General features: G+C 38.5%; 1 protein-coding gene across 5 annotated transcripts in view; it reads left to right on the top strand.

Moving 5' to 3' along the window:
- The window catches only part of IKZF1 (IKAROS family zinc finger 1), a 68,996-nt gene that overhangs the window by 37,454 nt on the left and 10,987 nt on the right, over positions 1–20,555 (top strand). For 3 of the 5 annotated variants that reach the window (XM_054629668.2, XM_054629661.2, XM_054629654.2), the window contains exons 4-8: positions 6,081–6,134; positions 8,238–8,297; positions 10,362–10,622; positions 16,185–16,352; positions 18,231–18,356. In XM_054629668.2, coding sequence (XP_054485643.1) covers positions 6,081–6,134; positions 8,238–8,297; positions 10,362–10,622; positions 16,185–16,352; positions 18,231–18,356 — 669 coding nt within the window. Of the gene's footprint in view, positions 1–4,418; positions 4,515–6,080; positions 6,135–8,237; positions 8,298–10,361; positions 10,623–16,184; positions 16,353–18,230; positions 18,357–20,555 lie in introns of those variants that run through there. The other 2 variants (XM_077182620.1, XM_054629734.2) reach the window with 2 other exon arrangements.

Consider the following 20,555-nt stretch of genomic DNA (forward strand, 5'->3'; position numbering starts at 1 on the left):
GCAGATTGGAAAGCAATAGCTGAACCATTTTTGGGATTTGAAATGCCAATATAGGTCCTTTTTATTAACTACTGCACTATTAATCAACTTACAGGTTATACTAAACAGAGTTTGTGAGGAAGTAACAAATGCCTGCTTGCACATGCAGGCTAAACAGAGGAAGCTTCTGAGATGACTGGATGCCCAAGATTCAGATATAGAGCTTGAGACAGTGGTCTGATTTCTTAGTGGATCAGCATTTTCCAGGGTGATCTGTTTTCTAGATCTGATAATCTAGTTTCATTAGTATCTGAAGTTGGGGTGCCTCAAAACATTAGTTGCTTTTGTAAAAATCTTTTGCTGGTAGACAAGTGTTAAAGAAATTGGTAGGCCTATTGAAATGAGTGGAAGAGTGTTTGAACACTAGTTAGACTTTACTGAATTATTTTGTTCTAGAAATAAAGGTTTTGATGGGATAATTTCTGTCACCTGAATTATATAAGTTTCTTATATTCATAATAAACGGTTTTGGGCTCCTTGTCACAATTTAGTTGAGTGATTGGAGCTATTGGAAAATATTCAGTTTAAAAACTATAATTTTGAAAGACTTGTCCCTTGAAGCTCTGCCAAGCAAGGTGTTGGCTTGGATGATTTGTTGTTCTATACAAGTTAAGAAAATGTTTGTATTTTGATGTAAGATACCCAGCGTGGTGATTGTGACTGTCAGAAGATGGTGATCTTGACTGTGTTTACAGTGAATTTCAAATGTCAGATTACTGATTCAAGAGACATAAAATAATTTTAAAACACCTTTTACACTCACCAGCCTTAGATATTGCTGAAGAATTGTTCAGAGTTTGAGGAAGCTGCACCTGAGTGGATTGCCTCTCTCTTCTGGAAGCATGGTGATACCTGCACCAGAAACTCAGCTAAACTTCAACTCTGCAACATAGTTATTTTCTGGTTTTGGACGCACACTTCAGGACAGGAATAAAGACTCCTAAATTCAGTAGTTTCAAGTTACATATGAGGTGTGATTGCAGATCAGAGTTAGGAAGTTCAGGTAGGATCCTGTAATATCTTTGATATATAAAATTTAGTCTTAACTTCTGTCATATTTTTCTCCACATCTTTCTGAGAAACTCATCTTTTTAAAATATTATCTCCTTCATCTTTTGCAAAAAGCTAATGGAATCTAGGTTTTTCTCTTAACACTGCACTCAAAGACCCAAGAAAACAGTATTCCACTTAACAGTTGTTGTATGCCTCACAGAAGAGGCATCCAATGTCAGGGATGACTTATCAGAGAAACAGTGTGGTTAAGGATGGATTCTGTTCAGGAAAGGGAAGGTGTGCTTGTTTTTCCTGAGGTAAAATCAGGAAAACTGCAAGCATGGAAAGTGATATAGAAGTGAGGAAAGACAAGAAGTCTCTTAAAAATGTGTACTAAATTGAGTTTGTAAACTTTCAGAATAATCCAGATCTCTGAGTGCTTGCGAGTTTGCCAGCACCATTTGGGATTTCTTGCCATTTCAGCATAGAGGACTGATTGCCAGAGAGGGAATACAGGTTGCTGTAGCAAAGCATTGTCTGTGATACACAGTGGGAAAGAATTGATATTGTCCTGACATTTTTCCCCTCAGGAGCTATCAGGTATGTCCATATTCAGAGAATTTCTTTGAGATTTCTGTAGAAAAAATTTTGCCTCTTCCCCAGAAGATGTAGATTTGGATTTCTTTTTTCTGGAAGGTTGAGTACACTCTAATCAAGTAAACAGCAGTTTATATTGCAAAATTTTCTCATAATATTTCTAAAATCGAAAAAGAAGAATCTTCAATAGCATCTGGAAAAATAACTGAGCACTCAGGGTTAACAAACCTAAAACAGGCTTTGTAATTCAACATCAACTTCTTTTCACAGTCCTCAGAGAGAATATGTACTTTATCACTCATGAAGTGATGACTGTATTTTATTTGCTTTAGTCTAAAATAAGCTTTCGATATCCCTGGGGTTTTTTTCCCTTGTGTCATCTGAGGGGGGCACAGAAGACTCTGCACAGCAATTTGTTTTTAAAGTAGGCAAGATAATACAATTTTCATAGTGTATTCCCTCCCAAGTGCTGAAATGGCTGGGTTCCTCCCCACTTCATCCTCTGACCTCTTCTCAAAAGAGGACATTGACAGTGCACAGCTTTGGCACGACACCCAAAGGCACCTCCCCAAACCTAAACACAGCTGCTTGGTCTAAATTTAGATCTACTGACCCTTTGACAGCTATAGGGAACGATGTACATTGGTGCAAAATGTTGCTCAAGGCATCATAGTGGTAGCTGAATGGTCCCTGGAAAAGTCCCTGTGTCCGTTCACTGGGAGTGAAGGCACAGCACATTGTTAGCACGCATGGACTTGTTAATACAGATGGACTTGCATCCATGAGACAGGGTAGCTCTGTGTCACTCTAGGCACAGAAATAAGGATGTGCAAGCAGCTCACTGACAGGATACATGAAAAGGGGAGGGTTTGCAAAGAAAGACTAACTGTGCATTCAGGGCAAGGGAAATTAAGGTTCTCTGAAGGAATATAAAAAACAGTTCATCTCCCTGCCTTTCCCTAAACCACAGAACCAAGGGCACTTCATTGCTCCAAAGTGGTAGTTTTGTTCTTCAGGGCCGCGACTGTTGCCTTCATCTGGTACATGACCAATACCCTCTGTGCGTGTTCAGATTTCACAGGCTTTTCTCTTGGTCAAACAAGTTTAAAACTCCCCTTCTAACTACAGTCCACATTTTTCATATGTAACTGATCACCTTATCTGTTTTTAATCCTCTTTCTACACTTTTTAAGCCCTTTGCCTTGTTAAGGGATGCCCACAATAACTCCCAGAAGAGCCTAGCTGTTTCTTCCATCTTGTAGAGCTTCTGGTCTGCCTGTTGAATCTCAATATAGTCTTTCCTCTTCTCCAAAACACTAATCTTTGCAGGTGCATACTCCTTTCATGTTCTCCCAGCTGCCACGTGCAACTCCCTTTAGCTGGAGTTTTGTTGCATTAGTTGAAAATGGGTCAACACCCATGAATTTCACTAAAGCATGTTTTGTGGAAAGATTAAAAAAGGGGAAAGCCTTATAAATGTTAGGATATCATATATCTGAGGCTTTGCTTTTCCTGGATAACTGTTGCTGTGTGGGGAAGAGTGTAAGCCACAATGATTGTGCCAGCAGTCTTTTTGGAGAATGCAGCTTTGGAGGTTCCAGTCTCAGCACATAAGCATGTGTGCTCATGGACACACCTGTGTGAGCTGAGAATGTTTTCAAATATGGTTATTTTTTTTACCTCACTGTTGTGCATTGTTACTTAAGGTTACTCTGCTTTTTAAAAATTTCCTGCTAAGGGCTCTTTTACTGCTCCCTCATCCTTTAATGCCCATATTAACAAAAATCTGGTGAAAGCAGAAGAGACAAAAAATTTGAGAATGAAAAGTGCTGTTATTACTATCATTTGTCAGCAAATCTTTCTCTTCAGTTTGGAAGTGTTCCCAGCTTACTTCTCAAAGCAGAGAAGTGTCAATAAAGTCTGTTACCAGCAGACCTGCGACAGTTCCCTTAGCTTCTCCATCATGCAGCCAGTAAAAGATGCAGAGCATTTCCAATCTAGGAAGCATGGATTACACATATATGTAGAACAAGAGAAAGAGGTTTAGTATGGCATTTCCTGACAGTGCTATTTCTCTTGCCTTTAAAGTCTAGTTTTACTTGTAGTTCAGATGATGAACATCAAACAGCCAAGTAGATAACTGTCTTTTGGAAAAACAACTTGAATCCAGTACAAAATGTACCAGGAAGTGTCACAACAAAGACAAGAAATATGAACTAGACCAGCCCCTTGGTTTGGTTACAGATCATTTCCTACTGAACACAAATTTGGAAAAGTGTATAAAAGGCACGTATCTTCAAGTGTATATTTAAGGACATTATTTGAATCTGTCTTTAACCAATGTATCTTTACTGGTCCTTTAGAAAATTCCTTTAGGTAGCTAACAGGAGACTGCAGGGAGAATTTATAATGGACCAAAAGCCACTTTTTGTACCTAGAGAGGACATACTTTGTTGGTTGTTTTGTTCACTTGTTTGATTCTGTACAGTTTGATTTCACTGTAGCCCCTAGAAAAACATGTTGATGTGCTTTGCAATGCAGTGAAGCACAGTTCCCTGCTCCTTTCTGCTGAGGACAGGCTGTGCATGCTGGCAGGCACTGGCGCTGGCTCACGGGGCAGGCACCTCCCCCAGACAGCAGGAGGGAGAAGTTGCAGTCATGGGTGATGACATGGGTGGAGCTCCTCACACCAGTTGTCCTGTGGGAGATAGCTTATCTGTGGATGCCTGTGTTTCTGGAATAATATCCATTTGATCGAAAGCCAGAATTAGAGTAGGGAAGAAATTGGCTGCCAAGGGCTGATTGGCACTTGGAGTCAAAGGAAGCAGCATGGACCCTGCAGTGAGGATCTCCTTATCCGTCAGCACTGGCCTCTCTACATGCAGGTGTGTTCCAGCAGTTGCTGCTGCTACTCTTCTTTCTGTTATTTTTGTTTCCCTTCAAAAATGCCCTCTAACTTTCAGCATTTTACACAGAGACACACCACGAACACTTGATTAGCACTGCCAATGCAGTGCTTATGTAGAAAGGAGGGAGCAGAAAAGTAATTTTTAAGAGCACTTGGGTGCACTTGCTTTTTCTGTAGCTAAATAACCAGTTAGTTTGATCAGTCCCATCTCTGTTCTGTTGTGTCATCTGAATTAGACTGAAGAAGAGCTCAAGGCATTGCATTATGATTCCTCTGCCCAGACCTTTTGTTGTCATTTTTCACACTCACACAGTTATTCTTGTCGCTCAGAGCTCATAAGGGAAAGAAATTATTAATGGAAACATAATTTAAGTTAAAGAATTGGTCATCATTATTTGCTGTCAAGTCTGGCTGGTGAATAATGACTCCTTAAATATTCTGTGGAAAGGCAACTTTCATTTCTAAGAATGGCATCCTACACCTGCAGTGTTCTTGTGGGGTGAGAACAGAGCTGATACCACAGTAAATGACCATGATAGAAAAAGGAAAGGGGGAAGGATTTCAGTGCATAAAACCAAGTGCTAAAATTTTCGTGTGCAGTTACAAGACAGAATAGCTGTTATGTCTTGTATCAGAAATGACAGGTGTGATTGCTGACAATATTGTTTTCTGAGTACCTATGTAAACAAGAAGAGATCCTGCCTGCATTTGACACATGTTGGCATGCTGAGGTGATTTATTTTGGCCTGATAAGTGGGGTTTCTTCATCTTATTCTGCCTTTATAGAAACATTTTCTATCATTTGTTAGAGAGGATGGTGTTAAAGTTTTTTTCCTCATGGTTACAGTGATAAGCTACTGTTCAAATGAGTCAGGTAGGATTGCTGGTTGAATAGTTCTAGTGTCTTCATGAGAATGCCTGGATTTTAAAGCTAAGATTTAAGCATCAACTAATATCAACTAAATACTTCTGACTTGTCTTGGAATAAAAGGCAAGCCATGAAAACAAAAAATTACAGGCACTCAAACTATTTGCAGACATTTGAAGAGAAATCTCTCTCTGCTCTTGGCTACAAAGTACAAACAAGACATTGCATGACACAAAACCAAATTATTTGGATTATTTTCAAATTACGTCTAAAGGATAAGTTCTTAAAGGCAGGTATATGCCACAAGAAACAGTTTAGTATTTACTGGGATAAAATATCAAATCCCATAAAATTCAAATAATTCTATTGTTTAAATGCTTCAGAAGCTTCAGTGTGATTTGTCTTTGTCTGCTACTCTTTAAAAACCTTTGATAACCAGGTCTTATGCTTTTTTACTTCTTTAAAAATCCCACTGGAGAACAATATGACTTGGGAGGTGAATGCCCTCTTCCAAATAGAATTATGGCCCAGGTACTGAGACCTATGCCATTGCCAAACTCTCACAAAACTGAAAGCATTTTACAGCTGGGAGGGACTCTCATAGCTAAAAAAGAAGGTAAATTGGCAGTGGATTGTAAACAAATTACTAATTGTTCCCATGCATCTTTTTTCCAGCTGCCTATTTCTCTGTCCTTCGAAAGCCACCCTCTACGTCCAGTTTCCCAGGAGGTCTGTTTGTTTTCTCCTTTCTGCTTGCCATCAGCTCTTTCACTCACTGCAAAATGCCTCCCTTCCATCTCCATGTTGCTCAGCTCTTCCCAGGGAAGTATGATGCTGTCTGCTCTCACACCATCCTGCTTTCGTGACTGCCCCAGCCCAAGTCCGATGTGGAGCCAGCAATGCTGCTCTTCAGTGATAAATTATATCTTCACCTCTCTCCCCTTTGACATATCAATTTATTTTTTTTCCAAGACTTGTGTAAACCACCTTTAGCCGTAGAATACTTAACAGATGTTTTAACATTAATTTAAAATGCTCTTCAGAAAATCCAAAGTGAAATTTCCAGTAAACATAAGAGACCAGAAAGGACCCAGCCAGTGCCCTGCTTTTGGGTAATTTTTCCATACTCTGGATAGGTTAAAAAGGAGTGGGGGAAAGCTGTCAGTTCAGTGACATCAAAGAACTCTGCACCCCTTCCATAGAAAAAAAGGTTTGTATTAAAGAGCCCTGAATTGTGATAATGTGTACAAAGGGAATAATATACTGAGCCTTTTAAGGTCACCTCCAACCAAATTGAAGTAAATTAATTAATGAGTAATTTCTTAATGGTGTTAGAAGAACAAATGAGAAATTATTACCATGAGTTTTTTTAAAGCTAATTAATGAATGCATATGTGTGTACATAGCTATGGATGTGTGCAGAAATTATTGCTACAAAAACTGTATTGGGTAGCAGTTTCAGAAACAGGTACAAAGTCTGAGTACATTCTTAATCAGTGCATGTGAAAAATATGGTTTACAGGTATTTTTCACATTGTCGTTGCTCCATAAGTGATTTCTCTGCTATAACAAGGGAGGGAAAAGAATCACTTTCAGAAAAGTAGAAAACACTGATGTTCTTTATTTCTAGTATAAGCCCCCAAGGGAAAAAAAAAAAAAAAAAAGTATACCCTGCCTTCACTATTATTTAGACTTAATAAAAGTCCTTAGCATTTTTACTGGAGTGATTTGTCCCTCCTGTTGTATCTCCTGCATCACTGGGACTCTTTTCACTAGTTCTTGTATTGCATACAGATTCACAAGAAGTGCTAAGTTTGAACAGGGAGAGATTTTTTTTGTTAATTAGACCTTTAAAATTTCTTTGAGGACCCAGGGTGAGTAAGGTGCCCTCAATGTTCACCATCTCTCACTGGCAAAGTGAACTCTGCACATGAACTGAACCCCTGCCATGAGCTGCACTGCCCAATGGATGCACATCCTGGGTACTCAGCCTGGTCTGCACAGGGGCGTTCATTAAGCAGCACAGCTGCAGCAGTCCAGGACATAGCTGTGGAGAGCTTTAGTGAATATTGGCTGGATCAATATCCCTGTCATTGCTTATGTCAAGTAATGAACTCCAGCATTACTTGTATCAGCATGCCCAATGGCATGGTAATTTCTATGTGGCTACTTACAATATGCTGGGTATAATATATTTGTACAACTGTTCTTTGTAAATACATTGTGAGGACAAGCCTTAGAAGTACAAACCAAAAATATGCCAATATACATAATAAAAAGGACATATATATGTAAACCTGAAGTCCCTCTTCTTCCATTGCATAAGACCAGCAGGCGTAAGAGGAAAACAACACAATTTCACTTTTTATAACTGCAGAGACTAGAAACAAGGATGTTTAAGAGATTTTTGTCACAGAAGGAGGGCATATTGGCAAAAAATATTTTCTGAGGAAGCTGCACTGTAGGGGCCTGGATTGACCCTTTTGAGACAAGAGTCAGCAAGAGTTCCTCTTGACTTCAGCAGGAATTACTGCCCAGGCAAGGGGAATACCCAAGAGCACATAATGCTTCTAGAAAACATGATAAAACTTGTTGGCTGCTTTGGAAGAAAAGGGCATTTTCGTAAATGGGAATTGTTCTAGACGAGTCAGGATTCCCCTGCCAGCTGTCCTTCTCCTGTTCCTCCTTCATCCTAAACTGCTTATGTTGCTTCTGTGATGATAGTTTTGTCTTTCTCCTAGGTATTTATCTTATAGCAATAGTGCCATCTTCTTTTACATTTACTGCTAGCAGTACCACAAACCAGCATCCTGTTTGCCTTCTTTATTGCAGCTGCATACGGGGCGGAAGGCTTTAGGGACTTTCATGCAATAATTCCCAAATCTTTTTCCAGTAAGTATACTGAAACTCAGTTCACTACAGAGCATTTCCATCTAGTTCCTACTTTTATGATTTTTTTTTTTGTGTCATTTCATTTCTGAGTAATATATGTTTTTCTGCATGCACTTAAGTAGCCTGATCTTTTTGTTTTGTTCATGTGTGTTTTGTTTTAACTTAACAAAAAATCTGCTTCAAAAGTTACCTTCTCCAAATTCCTGGCAGGCAAGGAGCCTATAATTGTTTAGTAAAAATACATATTTATTATTCTTATAACTGAAAGGAAGAAAAATTAGATGTAAATTGTGGAAAATCTTGTCATATACTCAGGCCAAATATTTCTATTGCTTCCATTTGCCATGGTGAAAACAGCAGTATGAGGTTGTAGCCCATTAAATTTGCAGAATCAGTTCTGTTTAACCAGTCATGCCATCTTTTTAAGTCATTGTTTGGTCATTGATTTTTTTGGTATATCACTAAATTATTCCTCTTTCTAGAACATACATTTTAAAGGAAAATTGCTATTTATGATATGGACTTATTCTGGTTTGCATATGATTTCTATTATAATGCAATACTTGAAAAAACATTAAAATACCTAGGTTGGTAAACTTTTTAAAAGGTGTCCAGTCAAGCAGTATTCATAAATATGAACACCTTTAGGCTTCTGTTTCCCAATAGGATTTTGAGTCAGATACTCTTGTCAGTTACATCCGTGCACTCCTTCTGGGACACCTGTGAGGTTGCAGGATGTATCAGAGAAGAGCTTGTCAATTCTCTCCATTTCAAAGAAATATCAAAGTCTTTCAATCTCTTGAGGTAATTATTGTCCGTAGCTTTTTGTTATTGCATTGCTACACCATCACTTTTTTTAATGAGGTTACCATAAAACTGTTTTTCCACAGAAGAAAAAGACCTGGACTTTACTGGGTGAAACAGATCCCTCATATTCTTAGCTACCTACTGAAATAAACTCTTTGTTTTTTTTGGGTGGGATGGGATGAAGGTAGAGGAGGTTTTACTGTATGGAAAGTAAGATTTTGGGCAATGAAATGGTCCTTTTCAGTCTAATGAAGAATATTTTTTCACCAAAATCACCAGATTAGAAAAGAGGAAAATAATAGCAAAGATTTTTTTAAAACACAAAACATCATACAATCCTGTGGAGAGAAGAGGAATGAATACTGGCATGAAGTTGTCCGAATCTTGACCCTTTTCCTTAATGCTGAAGTTTGCTGTGTTCATATCACATCAAATTTACTAGCCTCTATGTTTTCACATGTTGTGTGGCTGTAGAAAATTTACCTAAATTCTTATTCTGGCTGCAAACAATTGTCACCTATGGGACTACAATGTAAAGGATTTATCCTATAAAATCATAACAGTTTTCCCATCCATCTTTTTTTATATGACTGGTTTTTAATCATAATTTCTGGTTATAGTAATAGTCTCCAATTACTCAGCGATCCTAATCTTGCTGTCCTAGAAACACAACTATCACTCCTATAGCTTCCTTTAATTCTTCCTTCCATCCTTCCCTACCCTGATTTCTTTATCAGTGTTTGTACTCTGCTTTCCCATTGGCATTTCTTACCCCATAGAACAGCAAACCAAAAATTTGGATTCCGTACAACCCTAGGAATCTTCCTGCCAAGTGGAGAATGTTGCATTTTCTGTTCATTTGTCTCCATTAAGTTGAGTTACTTACTTTCACAATTGTTTTGGACAAATCCCTATGAAGTGGATTCATTTTAAGTTTCATTCCATTTAGCCTGATTGTCAGAATGAAAGCTATAAACACAAAAATCTCAAAGCGACCTAGAAACAGACTTGTAATATTGTTTGTGTTCCCAGCTCCCTGGATGCCTTGTATTTGTTTTAGTGGTATTCACTGTTCATTGCTCCATGTGTTACAAACTCATCACACTGCCCACAAAATTATAGTTGAGGTCACAGCATTTGTTATTTAGTGATATTGTACCTGCTGTTTAGAAGTTAACTCCTTTCATGTGATTGTTTCTTTGCCACATTATTTGTTCTGTAACCAAACTGAGTGGCATCCTGTATTGTTTCTTTCAGCTGGTAATATTAAAATAGAGACTCAGAGTGATGAAGAGAATGGGCGTGCCTGTGAAATGAATGGGGAAGAATGTGCAGAGGATTTACGAATGCTTGATGCCACAGGAGAGAAAATGAATGGCTCACACAATGGCCCAGGCAGCAAGGCTTTGTCAGGAGTTGGAGGCATTCGACTTCCTAACGGAAAGCTAAAATGCGATATCTGTGGGATAATTTGCATCGGTCCCAATGTGCTCATGGTTCACAAACGAAGCCACACTGGTAAGGCCTGCCATAGTTTTTCCTATAGTTGACAAGAACTGGCCACATGTTAGTAACTAAGACTTATACTCTGTATCATGCACGTGTTGCCTCTTCTAAGGTAATGCAGCATGGGTGAGCCTTTGGAACTCAGTTATTTTGGTATATCTTTTTGGCCTGCACAGAAATTGAGATTTCTTCATGGAAGTCCATCTATTGGGCTAGAAATTGTGCTGTTTGTTTGATTTGAAACAACAACAACAACAAAATTGAAAAATCCAACTTAAAAGAAAAGAAGTCTTGTTTAATTTCTAAGAAATTTCTAAGAACTGCTGAAGAAAAGCCCATTTGTAGCTAACTCTGAAATTAACCCAGTTGTTATGTTTCCAACAAAACAGAAAAGCTCGTTATGGATCAGTGATTATGAAAGTGATTGGGAAAATATTTATTAAGAGAACTGTATTGACAGACTTAGTCAAAAAAATACTTACATTTCATGTCCAGTGTTTCATTAAGTAAAAACAAGTTTTTTGCGTCCATAGGGATGGCTTTTCATTATACAGTGCTGCGAATATTCTTTTCTCAATTTTCTAATTCTGATTAGTCTCAAAGAGGGACAAAAATGGAAAGGCTGAAACAAATTAAAAAATAAAGAGTGAGTCTCACCTTGCCTGATATATCTAAAAATTAGGCTTCCAGTCTAAACTTTATTGTCATTCGTAGCTAAAAGAGAAGAACCAAACTGTACTGTTATTTCACAGAAGTCTCTTTGAAAATAAATTTGGGATTTGGTATTTTTACATGAATATTCCAATGAGAGGGAATTTTGAAATATTTTTAAGGTAAGAATTGATCTGTCTTATAGTTACATTTGACTGAAATAGTTGTGCCAATAAACACATAGATACTTTCTTCCTCCATATGCTCACAGTCTTGCTTAAATAACTTTCCCAGAATTACTAAGCAGTGAGATTAACAAAGTGCTTTCAGAGTTAAAATGGAGAAGATTGGTGAAAAGGCCCACAGTGTGTTCCATTGCCCTCAGTGTTACAAGAACTGTGAGCCATGGAATCGTGCGATCTGTTAGTGTAACACGGGGTAGCCACGTTCAGAAGCAATGCTGCTACATTGCCTGCTTCAAAGTACTCTTCAATTCTATGTGATAAATCCCTCTGTCAGGGAAGAACAGACAATTATTGGAAAAGCCACAACTAGTACTCATAAGAGAGGCTGTAGCCTACTTCCAAGATTTTAAAAGTACTGATTGATCTCCTTTTCTTTTCTTTTCTTTGCTTTGCTTTGCTTCCTTTAAAAATGGATAAAATGAACATATAAAATGACTTGTACATGAGGCCTTTTAAACAGACCCATGGGCTGAAGAGGTTGCTGTAATGGTTGCAACAATATGCTGCAACTTGAAATGCACTTAGAGGTAGAAGTTTTTGTGCTTGCTTAAGCAGACTGCTCTTTTGTTAAAAAAACCCCACTGTTGCTGGATCAGAGGAGCTGTTTCAGATCCCTAAGGGTCCATGGCAGTGTTCACACCAGGGCTAAATGGCCTGTGTGAGAACACACCTGACTTTAGGGAGGTTGTGGGCACAGCTGCCTTTGATTCTCATGAGCTCCTTGGTACCCAGCCTGCTGTCTCTGAGCATGAGCTGGGCTGCCTGGTCCCTGTGACAATATCCCCAGGGGCCACCTCACTGAGTGCCAGGTCATTTTCCCAGACCTTCAGCTCCCTGAACTTCTTGCCTGTCAGAGGGACCCATTTGCCTGCCAAGGGTGCTTGGGGTGCTACCACACAAAAATTGTCACTTGAAGATTTCTTCACCCTTTGCAGAGCTCTTCCCTTGCCAACTAGACCCTCTTTTTAATAAGGGAATATAGTTCAAGCCTACAGTGGAAGCACCCCACAAGAGGCACTTTGTTCAGGACAGCCCTCTTTTACACTTGATAAAACTAAAGGGTATGAAATTTTGTCCCTGGGTCCTTCCATGCAAAGAATGCCTTTGCTTTCCCTCCTGCCTCATCCTCAGCTCCTCTCCTGAGCAGCCTCTTTGAATGAGCTCAGGTGGTTTTTCAGGGGCTGGCAAAGGAGTGGAAGTTCAGAGCTGGTAGTTTAAATTAAAGGGACGTCATGGGGAAACAGTGGTGACTGCTTTTCCTTTCAGCTGCGCTGTGAAAATTAAAGTCGAAATGGGATATACTATTACAGACATTTAACTGACTATGCCAGAGCCCATTTCAATACATGCCTGGTGAAGGAATAAGCCTCACAAATGAATTACTTTGCTGCTAATTCATGTAAAACCTGCATATGCAGTAAGGTTTTCTTAAATAAATATTTGATAAGTGAACAAAACTCTAGCACACTAAAGTGCCAAAATAAAATGACTGCCTGACCTGATAAAAGATGTAATTGTTTTTAATGAATACACCTGCCAAGTGCAGATATGCAGAGCAGCACCTGATATTTCTGCCCTCTCCTGTCTGCAGGCAGCTGTACAGCACTGACTGCTCCCTAGCACCTTACCTGTTGCTTAGATCTGCAGAGCAAACCCCAAGTCACGGAAGCCCAAGTCTTCTCCCTCCCCTTTCAGCACATTCAATTTCTCCAGCTTGGCACTGCCTTGTTTGGTGTTTAAGAAAAAGGAGATCTTGAAAGGAGAAAGAAATTCCTGCTCCCTGATACTTAAACCTTAGGGTATATTCAGGCTTCTCTTGCTCACTGTGCATATATCTGCATATTCATACATATCTGCGTATACATGTGCATAGGTGTATATATTGCCTCCTTATGTGTACACTAAGTTAAATCACCAGTTAGTTCACTCACTTCTTGTTACTCAGTTCTGAATGCCTCAAATTTATTTAGAAAGAGAGCTCTGCTTGTTAGAGGTCTCTGAGTGTTAGGTGATCTTGTCATTGTTTAAGAAATTAGAAATATTTTAATAAAGATTATAAGTATTCTTCATTGAATACGTGGTCCAGGGCCCAAGCTCCTACTAAGCCTTGCAAATCACTGCAACGGTGATAATGGTTGATTGAATACAGGGTCCCACTGCAGTTTTTGTTCCTGGCCCTATATTTGGTCACAGCTACATGCCAAGGACAGGTACATACTGTTCAGACCTGGAGAAAATAATACACTGTTTAGACTGTTTAGAAAAAGAGTCATTGTATATTTTTTATTTCCATCCTGTTCCATCCTCATTTCTGGACACATCACCACACCCAGAAACCTTCCATCAGTGGCTGTCAGCATCCTGGCAGGTCTGGGAGTTTTGCTGACCTCAATAAAGGAGGCATTTCCTCACCCCAGTAGCTGCATCATGGACAGCTAAGGGCCAGCAAGGTTACACATAGCTTCAGGGTCTTTTGGTGATAATGTTGTTCTCCTTCTACAGGAACATAAGTTCAGGCTTCCTTACATCTGATTCCACTCTAAGTTCTGTAGAAGTATTTGGTGTGCAGCATTCTTGTTTCAAATGCTCCATCTATCTTCTCCACCTAGTGCAAGACTTCACCCTGTGACTGGGAGGGCTGTAGGCTAGAGATACATTGCATTCTTACTTGCTTTACATTTCATTCCTGGAGTACTTTTATGATTCTTATTTTGTCTTCTTACAGTCCTCTGAGTAAAAATAACAGAAATGAATGCTAGAAAAGCTACTTAGTAAGAATTAACTACTTCTTCTGAATGTGCCCCCCTTGCTGAGCTGACTTCTTCCGTTTACTGTTTCAGTCCATGTCTGAAAAATACTTTCTGCACTGAGTAACTGCCCCAAAGGTTAAGAGGTTAAGTAGAGAGACACCTGTTTTCTTTTCTCCCTTACCATACCGTGCATGGCTTATGAAGTACATTTCAAAGTCCTGTAAGGCTTATGCTGGCATTTTTGTGCGCCACCCCAGCTGAACCAGATGTGGGTATAGTTTAGATGAACAGAGCTACTTGACAGACAAATAAAGTGAGCTCATTTGGCTTGACAGGCACTATGCTGCTGTGCTTGAAACTGATCAATGAAAATGTCTTGCCATAGAGGGGATTCATTTGGCTCTTTGCTGAATGCTAAAGCTGCCAGCCCTAGTGGCAGAGTTTTCATGTTTTTGGGTTGGGACAGTGCTGCTGTCTAATTGATCTTCAGCTGTTTTGGTGCATTACCCAGAAGTCAAAAATGATCATGCTGCACATATATGCACATGTATATGCACATAAAAAGTCATCCTAGGTGTGCAAAATGATACATGATATTTGAGTGAGAGAGAAGGAAAAAATTGTTTTTGTTTTTCTTTCTTTTAGTATTTTAACTTCAGCACTGAAGTATTAAATACAATGTTATTGTTGCACACAACAAAAAAATATAACTAAGAACTGGTCATCTTTGGGCTGCTTCTAATGTTGATGCACTATAATTACTACAACAGATTGAACTGACACCTAAGAGAAACAAAATTCAGCAAATGTCTTTTAAAGGCTAGTTTGACTTAGTTGAGGACTGTACAGAAACAGGCATGCAGAAGCAGTTCTTGCTGATAGAATGCTCTTATGTATAATTTTTCTGTTATTCCTATCTAGTACAACTGTAAACATATTTTATTTCCCATTGATTTCAGAAAAGGCCTCATCCATCTTAAATTAAAAAAAATACAAGAAAAAAACAACAAAAAAAACCAAACTAATAAAATACATCGATTTTAAACAACACTAAAAAGCAAACAACAGCCATATTCATTTTTGCAAAGGCTTTGATTCACTTCCTTGATAACAAACACCAGTTTAGACAAATCAAGGCTGCATCTCTTCAAGTTTTTCCACATCTATCCAAAGTGTAAGCCATCAGAGCCTGTTTGTGTAGCTTCTCTGCTCATACCTTACCTATAGAAGGGTTGGGACTTAGACATGGAAGTACAGGGCTTCCTTTGCACTGTCTTAACTTCTGTGATTTTACTCTCTAGCTTTCTCTCTTTTCTCTGTCTCTTTCCTGATTTGGCTGCTTAGGGACAGACAGGTAATGGAGAAGAAATTGAAAGGGAAAATACAGGGAAAATGTAAATGAAAAGAAGTTATTATAACTGTTATAATGAAGTGCCTTTCATTTAAATATAAGAATGTAACGCTGAAATGAACTTGTGATCCTGAAATGCATTTTTAATGAGTTTCCTTTTTATTTTGCTGCTTCAGTGGCATATTTTAAAGACCCTTTGAAAAAAGCCACATTAAAAACCCCACCAAATGCCACAACATGCAAAATTGGATATTGGTTTATTCCAAAACTGCTGATCAGGAAGAGTGGCTCTTCAACACAAAATGTTGCAGTCACTTTATTTAAATGAGTTTGAATTTGCATTGTGATGTGCCATTCTGATTTAGAAAAAAAAAATTAGATTTTCAGATCAAATTGACCCAGCCAGTGAAGCATTAAGAAACTGGCAGGTTTAGTCTGAAAGCCTCATGTTATATCAAACCTGCAGCCGGTGGAAGTCACAGAGCAGCAGTGAGAAAACAACTTTCTCCCTGAAATCTTTCTCTTGTTACCGCGTAAGATTTTTTTGTTCTCACATATTTTCTCCTTCTTCCCATAGGAGAACGGCCTTTCCAGTGCAATCAGTGTGGAGCCTCCTTCACCCAGAAGGGCAACCTCCTGCGCCACATAAAGCTGCACTCAGGTGAAAAGCCCTTCAAGTGTCACCTGTGTAACTATGCTTGCCGCCGCAGGGATGCCCTCACGGGACACCTGAGGACTCACTCAGGTAAGCGAAGGTTTGGGAATAACCAGGGCTGCTTATCACCATACCCACTGAGATCCTGAGAGCCACCAATCCTGAGAGCTCTTCTCTCCCTGAGTAGCCCCATCTTGGGGTTAACCGAGCTGTGAGCTGGCCACAGTGTGTTAGCAGCAAAGAAATGACTAAACACATGTCACACTCACGACCCTTCACAAGAAAAACTGGGTTTTTTCCCATAATTCTTGGCTGATTCAAAGTTTCTGTATTAGAGTTCCATCTTACGAGCCCCGTGTGAGTAATCCATTTCATAGAAGTAAGAACATGACTTAAGTTGATGAATGTTTTAGGGTTAGAGATAATATAAAGTTGAAACACAGTCTTGTATTCATCTTCAGCCTGAGGAGTGAATACTGCCTACAGCATTTAGCAGGAGTTATTTGTTGCACATTGTTATTACAAGTACTTTGAAAGAGAGAGTGGGGACAAAGCAGAGAATGGGAGAAAGAAAGATAATCATCTTCCACAGAAGAGGATGCTCATGGAGTTTTTCAGCATCTGTCTCAACAGTTATATGGAGATATGAATAAATAGTTTTGAATAGCTGCACTTTCCCATTACCATGAACCTCTCATTGTTTGACAGAAGCCACAGTCACAGACCTTCTGTGAAGTAAAACAAATTTAGCACATTTGAAGTGCCTTTAAAAGCAGAGTGCCGTCTCATCTTGTTCCCCAAGCTAAGCTGCAAATGCAAATTGCTATTTGGTGGGAGACCTCCAATACACTTTGCTGGAATTGACACTGGTAATGTTACTTGTGAAAGTTGGTTTTGGGTTCTGAGTGGCAGAAGGGGAGCTCTCAAAGTGATATTTTTGTGCTCCAAAAAAATTAGGGAAATTCTTCTCTAGCACACGTATTGAATAATAACATCCTTAGATTTCCAAAATAATTTCTCTTTGTCCTGTTTTTTCCCAGCCTGATTCAGGAAGGCACATATTTTAAATAGCATTTTGCCTCCCTCTCCTTGTTATCGATTTTCATGAACCCACAATTTGAAACATAGTTTTCATGTACACCTATATATGAAATCTCACCTAGACACTCTTGGTAAACCCTGAGGATTCTGTGGTTGAAGAGACAATGCCTAAATTATAGATAATGGTTAGTTCCTGCAATTGGCAAATTGGCACCAATACATTATAAAACAAGTTGGATGTCTGAATCTGATTTTCCCCTAAGAACCTGTAAATAAAATTCAGAAATTAAACTGTGTAACTATCTAAAATTGTGAAATCACATATGAAGTGACAGTCTTATCATGTTAAGACAGAAAATTCAAGTCCAGAAGTACACAGAAAAGTATTGTTGGCGAAAAATTCCTCGAACCAGCTTGATCTGGATAGATGTAATACAGAAAATAAATTGTCATGCCATTTATCTTGAATTTCCAGAAGCAGAAAACACACAAAATCCAAGATTGTCTTAAAAGACTTGAGCTGGTTCTATTCACACCAGAACTGACCTCGAGCCAAACAAGTCCCTACCTATAGCACCAGTTTGTCCACTGGCAGTCTCTGTGCGACTGGACGCTACAGAAACCGCTCCCAGACCTTAGAAGGTGTCTCAGTTCCTAACCTGTGTAGATACTGTTTTTAAAGATTTAATGTCACAGTCTTTATCTGATCTGAATCATCTAAAATCAGTTTGTAGCACCCATGGAATTGGCCTGTTAATGTAAAGATATACAATCAGTTTTCCATTAGTTGTTTTTCACTTAGATTTAACGAAATCTTCCTTCACCACAGCATGGCTTTATTTTTGGGGTAGGCTTCTTATCTCTTGTCCTTACCATATGCTGTTGAATGCCTCATCTGAATCTCATAATGAATTGTGTTTTCTCCAGTTGGCAAACCCCATAAGTGTGGATACTGTGGTCGCAGTTACAAGCAGCGCAGCTCTTTGGAAGAACATAAAGAACGCTGCCATAACTACCTTCAAACCATGAATCTCTCAAGCAGCATCTATCCAGGTAATAAAAGTGTCTATTTGGGCAATACTGCTGTCCTGTCATAAATGCAGAGAAAAGAGTGCAAAAGAATCAGTAGTAACATTTGTGGCAACCTTTGCTTTGGAGAGTCACACACATCCCCCACATGTGTGATATTGTGTCTGGATTTATTCTTTATTTGATAATATTTGGCTGTTTTTTCACCTTTTTTTTAGCTCCAATGAAATGCCAAGGTACAATTCAAACATGTAGCAAAACACTTGCAAGGCCTGGAAAACAACAGTTTGTCATGTCGAGAAAATATGGCTACATCACCTCACCGCCTTCTCTTGGAAGCCTATATTGCAATACATTTATGGATGTATTTTTAATAAAGACTTAATTCCAGTATTCTAGTTGATGCTGCAGAGTTTTCTGCACTGCACATCTCCTCCCCTTCCCAGCCATGGTTTAAAGGGCTTACTTGACCACTGGGACCAGCTCATCTAACAAGGATGAAATCTCTGGCTTTGATCTCACTCTGCCAAGCAAGAGAGCATGAAGCCAGAGATATTTAATTTAGGCAGTTTGACTTGAGACAGTCCAGAATGGCTAATAATTTGTTGACAGCCTTCTTCCCAAGCTTCTCTTTGAAAGAAAACTCGGGGGAGGTAAGGACTTGTGTTGAGACTAGTGTAATGATGAAGGTAAAGTCCATTTCTTGGAGAATATAAAAAAACTATACCCAGAAAGAGAACAAGCAGATATTGGGGCTTGGATTATATTTTTTAACAAAGATCCAGAAGATCTGTGAAGGATTCATCACAGTAATTAGCCATAAAAAGTCCTCTTGCTTGTGCAGTTTTAGATGGAGAAGATCCAGTTTCTATGGTGGAGTTTAAATCCAGCCAGTAAGTTCCATTTCCTGCATACCTTTTTAATCCTGTCAGTATATGTTATTTAATTTGTCAAATGACAAAAAAATGGAAAGTTCTCTCTGCCCTCTTTGCAATGATGCTTCATTTAATATTTTATATTTGTACAGAACCTGAATATGTTTTTACATGCTATCAAATATTGTAAAGTATATGCACATAATGATAGCAGTGAATACAACTGAGATGCTTCTGCAGGCAGCATGTTAGAGCAGTTCCCCTTCTAATTTTATTGAGGGGCTGCAGAATATATGAATAGAAAACCTCAATGTAATAATACACAGTAAGGAGAAATACTTATTTCTCAAAGAGATGACAGGATTTAGAAGCAAATAGCTGGTTTGGGATTTCAGTCTTCAGTGTCTAGCACGTGAATTTAAGTGCCTGCACACTGAATTTGAAAATCTGTGTGAATGAGTAGCTGAACTACTACAAAAGTCTTAGTAAGATGAAAGTGATGTCAGGAATCCTAAACTTTAATAAGAAATGAAACAGTTTTAGAGACTGACCCTTGTTTATATCAAATCCTGAAAGGAGAGCTTGCACCAGCTTACAACTAAATATCTAATAACTCCATGGGATGAAAACTTGAGGAATTAGTTAATGCTTTAGAAGAATCACTTCTTCTTGTATATACATTTATATATGTATATTTTCTTGTATGTTATTCTTGTATTCTTCCATATTCCATATTTGACATAATAGGACTGCTTTTGCAAATTACAAAAAAATTAACTAAAGAGTTTAAATCTCATATTCAGCCAAAAACTTCACTCTTAAAGAAATGTAGTCCTCAGTTACAAAAATCAATTCTATACAGTTCTAAAAAAATGAAACTTTCCTGCATTTTTCCTAGTATTTTTCATGATGAAAATGTAGAAAAAACAGTTGAGAATGAGTGGATGCCCTGTGAATTTTACTGTATTCTATGATATAGCTAGAAAAGCAAGCAGCTATAATATCACTGTTTTTAAAGTATTTCAAGGTGTGATGTGGATCTGTTATTATGCAGATCCCTTTTTTCCCCCATTCTCTAAAAACAAAATTCAAAAAATTTGTATAAAAATATCTGCTAGTCCATCTGATTTGACATTCTGCCACAGCAAGATTGCCTTTTACAGAATTTTTAAAATACTTTAGGCAGAAAAATAGAAAAATTGTCACATAGAAAAATTGTCAGTGGAAAGAACCTAAACTTGTAGAAGTTTTCCATCAGCTTAGAAATCTAAAAAATGTAATTGAGAAAGAACTTAAATAAGGGAAAGATAGAGTAAAAGGGAGTAAGAAGTGGAGCAAGAGATTGTAC

This window comes from Agelaius phoeniceus, chromosome 1, assembly GCF_051311805.1.
Source record: "Agelaius phoeniceus isolate bAgePho1 chromosome 1, bAgePho1.hap1, whole genome shotgun sequence".
In the NCBI taxonomy this organism is placed as follows: Eukaryota; Metazoa; Chordata; class Aves; order Passeriformes; family Icteridae; genus Agelaius; species Agelaius phoeniceus.